Below are 5542 nucleotides of genomic sequence, written 5' to 3'. Positions count from 1 at the left end.
AAGTATCCTACATGTATCATTTTTCAGGGCCTCCCATCACTGAGTTAAATGAACAAGTTCTGTCTCACGGCATGTAAAACCTTCCACAGGTAAGGACGTATGCTTACTACCGATGCTTACTACACCCCATGCTTATTACTCTATCTAGTCCCAGCTGCTCATAATCTCCTTCACAAACCATACATTTTCATGCCTCTATGTCTGTGCTCCTGCTATTCTCCTTCCCTCAAATGCCTCCCTGCCCAAAACACTTCTGCCTGTTAATTCCTGCTCATCTGTCAGGATTCAGCTTAGGTGCTACTTCTTCAAGAAAGCCTCCTCTTCTTACCTACCCCCAACCTTCAGTATAGGGTACAATAAGTGATCTTCTGTGCGACCAAAGTGCCCTGTTACTCTAGGAAAGCACTGACTGCAATGCATGTAAATGTTTTTCTATGTATTTATTAGACAGTCTCCAGAAGGGACTATAGCTAGTGTCTGAGACACAACTTGACACATAATAGGATACAATATGCACTCAAATAGATCTTTATTAAACTGAGCTCAACAAGATGCTGGTCTTCTGCCTCCCAAATCAGCATTTTTTCCTACCATTATCTACTGCTTTCTGATATTTGTGTTAAGACTTTGGTTAGTAAGTAGCACAGGGAGACACACTGTTTCATTCTGCATGGAGTTATTCTCCTTGGGAAGAAGGTATGATTAATAAAAACAGGACACTGAGTTTTAATGTTTACAATAATCATATAATGTAAATATTATTATTCCCATTTTACAGATAAAGAAATGAGCTCAGGGAGATTAAATAAGCTGCTTAAAATTAATGTTAATGTAAAGCTTTACTGGAACACGGGCATGTTCATTTGTTAATGTACTGTCTATGGCTGCTTTCACACTACAACCATAGAGTTGTGTAGTTGCGATGGAGACCATATTTACTATTTGTCCCTTTGCAGAAAAAGTTTGCCAACCTTGGTTCTAGAGAATCAGATTAAGTGGAATAGAGCTGAGTTGTCCCAGCTGAGGCCATCGTGGAAAAGAGAGCTGCCAGCCAGCCCATCCAGTCAACATCAGCTGATACTGGCCCCATCAGAACTGCCCAACTGACTCAAGGACTCTTGTAAATAGTAAATGGCTGTTGTTTTAAGTTAAGTTGGGCCGGTTTGCTTTGCATTAAGAACAAACTGATACTAGGGGCATGTCACTTAGATGCAAACATTAAGTTATCAAAAAGGATTATTGTATTCTAGATACTACTTTTCATAATAGGTTAGAATATTTTAAGCACAGTAACTTTAGTTTATGTTTTGTGTGTTTAGTTCTCAGAGATAAATATGATATAGATCCAACAAATAGTACTTAGTTTTATGGTATATAGTTCTTGGAAATAAAAATGTTTAGTTTCTTCATTTCTTACTCATAAAATTTCCCCAGATGAATATAAGTATTTGCATTTACCTTCGAAATTCTTTATAATGAAGTTTCCTTTCTCCTCTTTTTCCAAAGAAACGTAACTGAAGGGTTGTCTTAATTTCAGGTTCTTTTGCTGCTGGTTCCTATACAAAAATCATGCAATTTTAAATAATTATAAATAAGAATAAAAATGGAACCTGTAGAGTAGAACTCTTAGGACAATATCCAGAAATGATTCTTGCAAAAAAAAAAAAAAAAGAGGAAAAAACTGTAGAAAAGAGGGATATAGTCATTCTTTCTGTCTTTTACTTTGTATAACATGATTCTATAATCATCTTTGTTCAAACAGGAGAAAAACAATAAGGGCTAAAATACTCAAGTTACACTTTAGCAGTAAACAAAATCTTAGATTAGGCCAAAAAGGGAGCTTAGAATAGTGAAATAAATGTTATTTTACATTTTCTAATGAAGCAATACCGAGAGAAATCAAAGCAGTGAAGTATGTGAGTTCTTACAGAAGGTTAGAAATACATGCAAAACACTTGTTTTTCCTAATTATAAAATTAATAGGTGAGAATTCTATTAAAGGTAATGAGTGAGACAGATTCACAGATTCTTTTTTCTTCATTTCTTTTTTTTTTTTTGAGACAGAGTCTCACTGTGTTGCCTGGGCTAGAGTGCCGTGGCGTCATCCTCGCTCACAGCAACCTCAAACTTCTGGGCTCAAGCGATCCTCCTGCCTCAGCCTCCCGAGTAGCTGGGACTACAGGCATGCGCCATGCGCCACCATGCCCGGCTAATTTTTTTCTATGTATTTTTAGTTGTCCAATTAATTTCTTTCTAGTTTCAGTAGAGACGGGGTCTCGCTCTTGCTCAGGCTGGTTTCGAACTCCTGAGCTCAAACAGTACGCCCGCCTTGGCCTCCCAGAGAGCTAGGATTACAGGCGTGAGCCACCGCACCCGGCCTAGGGAGTTTTAAAATTATGAATTCAATTTTCTTAATAGTTATTCAAATGATCTACTTTATTGGGTGAGTGTGGTGGTTTGTGTTTTTTAAGAAATTGGTCCATTTATCAAAGTTTTCAAAATAATATGTGTAGAATTGTTTGTAGTATTTCCTTATTGTCCTTTTGACGGCTACAGGGTCTACAGTGATAGCTCCAGTTACATTCCTGACATTGGCAGCATGTATATTCTTTTGTTGTCAGTCTTGTTAGAGGTTTGTCAATGTTGATCTCTTCAAAGAACCAGCTGTGTCATTGATTTTCCCCACTGCTTCTCTGTTTTCAATTTCATTGATTTCTGATCTTATCATTATTATTTTTCTACTTTTGTTTGCTTTGGGTTTGTTTTGCTCTCCTTTTTCGAGGTTCTTGAGGTGGGAGTTTAGATTATTAATTTGAGGCTTTTCCTTTTCTCTAACAGACGCATTTCGTGCTACAAGTTTTCCTGTCAGTAGTACTTTGGCTGTATCCCACAAATTCTGGTATGTTGTATTTTCATTTTCATTCAGTTAGATATATTCCCTGGAGACTTTCTCTTTGACCCAAGGATTATTTAGAAGTATGTTTAGTTTCTAAGTGTTTGGAGAGTTTCCCGTTACTGATTTCTAGTTTGATTCCATGAGGTGAGAGAACACATTCTGTATAATGTTAATTCTTTTAAATTTGTTGAGGTTTGTTCAGTGGCCTGGGATATGGTATGTCTTGGTAATTTCCATGTACACTTGGAAAGAATGTGTAGTCTCTTCCTGGGAGGAGTGTTCTCTACAAATATGGATTAGATCCTGTTGGTTGATGATGTTCTGTCCTTGCTGATTTTCTGTCTAGTAGTTCTATCAACTGTTGAACAACAGAGTGTGAAACAGAGTGTTGCTCAAATCTCCAAGTGTAATTGTAGATTTGTCTGTTTCTCCTTTCAGTTCTGGCATTATGTTGTTGTTTGGTGCATGCACATTAAGGACTGCTATGTTGTGTTGGAGGGTTGATGTTTCTATTATTATATTAAGTCCCTTCCTATCTCTGGTAATTTGCTTTGCTCTGAGGTTAGCTTTATCTGATATTAGATAGCCACTCCTGTTTTCTTTCGATTAATGTTTTCATCCTTTTACTTTCTAGGTGACTATATCTTTGTATCTGAATTTTATCATAGCATATAGTGGAGTCATATCTTTTAATCCACTCTGCCGGTCTTTGTGTTTTAATTGGTACATTTAGACTTCATATTTAACATAAATGTTGATATGTCAGGGTTTAAGTCTGCCATTTGATTTTTGTTTTCTGTTTATTCTGTGTTTCGGTTTCTCTGTTTTCTTTCTTCTGCCTTTTGTGTTACTTGAAAATATTTTAGAATTTACTTTTGATTAGATAGTGCTTTTGAGAGTATCTTTTTGTATAGCCTTTTCATGGTTACTCTAGGTGTTACATTATATAAAAATAAATTAATACAATCTACTGGTGTCACGTTAGCAGTTTGAGTGAAGTATAGAAATCTTACATCCTTTTAAGTTTCTGTACTTCCCATGTTTATAATGGTCTTAAATATTTCTCCTACAAACATTTAGAACCACCTCAATTATTTTTGCTTCAATCTCAGGAGGAGAAATCTACTGTATTTACCCACATCTTTGTTTAGTGTGTTCTGATGTTCCAAGGGTCCTCCTTTTATTGTTATCTTTTTGCTTAGTGAACTTTGTTTAGCCATTCATGTAGTGTAGGTCTGTTGGTGACAAATTCTCCTAGTTTTTCTTCATCTGAGAATGTACTGATTTCCCTCTCATCCTTTTTTTTTTTTTTGAGACAGAGTCTTGCTCTATTGCCCGGGCTACAGTGCCATGGCGTCAGCCTAGCTCACAGCAACCTCCAACTCCTGGGCTCAATCGATCCTCCTGTCTTAGCCTCCCAAGTAGCTGGGACTACCCCCATGCTCTACCATACCTGGCTGGCTAATTTTTCTATTTTTAGTAGAGACAGGGGTCTCACTCTTGCTCAGGCTGGTCTTGAACTCCTGACCTCAAGTGATCCTCCTGCCTGGACTCCCAGAGTGCTAGGATTACAGGCTTGAGCCACCACACCTGGCCAACTTCTAATAGCAAATATTTGGAAACAATCTTAATCACCAATTAACAGGTCAATGGTTAAATATGTTAGGTCTATCTGATATTTGTTCTTTCATTAAAAATTATTAACTGAGCATGTCTTACATGCTTGGTGCTTTGCCAGGCCAGTGAATACAACTTGTATAATAAAGAATTAACCTTATCCAAATAGAGGTCTGGCTTTTGCCCTGGGGTGTTGGGAGGTGATCTCTAAGAAAAGAGTGTCTTTGTTTACCTGGGAGCCTTGGGTCACACCAGATAGTCTAAAAGTGAGATTTAGGGTGGAGATTTTGGGCCAAAAGGATCAGCTTTACCTCTGGAAGGGCTGGGGACTAGGGTCAGCCAAGTGGGCATCCAAACGGGTTTACATGATTAACCCCAACAAAACCCCTGGACATCAAGGCTTGGGGGGACTTTGCTGGTTAGCACTACTCCATGCATATTATCACACACTGTTGCTGGGAAAGTTAGCACTGCCCACGACTCCACTAGGAGAGGACAATTGGAACCTCTGTTTGTGGGACTTTCTGGAACTCTGCCCCTATGCCTCTTACTCTTTGCTTATTTTAATCTTTATCCTCTCACTATAATAAACTGTAACCATGAACATCATAACTTTCAGTGAGTTACGTAAGTCCTTCCAGTGAGTTGTCAAGTCTCAGAGTGGTCTCAGGGGTCCCACTGAACTCTGCAGTCGATGTCAGAAGCGAGGATGGTCTTGTGCGCTGCTCCCTTACTTCACACAACTTTTAAAGAGAGGCATGACGCTTTCATTGTAGAGGAGGACACAAACAATTAAGCAATTATATTAATGTATGACAAGGTGTAATGATTAGGGACATACAAGGTACAATGGGAACACACAGGATATGTACATCTAGGAAAAGGGAATACCATTCAGGGATTTGGATGTGAGCCAGAGAAGTTCAGTATAGAACTGCTCAAAGACATTGAAATATAAAAAACTGTGATTTTAATAATTTGTAAATTTTGAAGCAAACATGCTCTAAAAGATGAAATGATTTGGAAATT

General features: G+C 37.9%; 1 protein-coding gene across 1 annotated transcript in view; it reads right to left on the bottom strand.

Annotated features, from left to right (window-relative positions):
• Positions 1-5542, bottom strand: part of MICU2 (mitochondrial calcium uptake 2) — a 116991-nt gene that overhangs the window by 22461 nt on the left and 88988 nt on the right. The window contains exon 8 of the mRNA XM_012641663.1: positions 1458-1556. Coding sequence (XP_012497117.1) covers positions 1458-1556 — 99 coding nt within the window. The remainder of the gene's footprint in view (positions 1-1457; positions 1557-5542) is intronic.

This window comes from Propithecus coquereli, unplaced genomic scaffold (genome assembly GCF_000956105.1).
Source record: "Propithecus coquereli isolate 6110/MARCELLA unplaced genomic scaffold, Pcoq_1.0 Scaffold168, whole genome shotgun sequence".
Taxonomy (NCBI): Eukaryota; Metazoa; Chordata; class Mammalia; order Primates; family Indriidae; genus Propithecus; species Propithecus coquereli.
The sequence above is the reverse complement of the archived record's forward strand: the minus strand, read 5'-3'. Positions and strand labels throughout refer to the sequence as shown.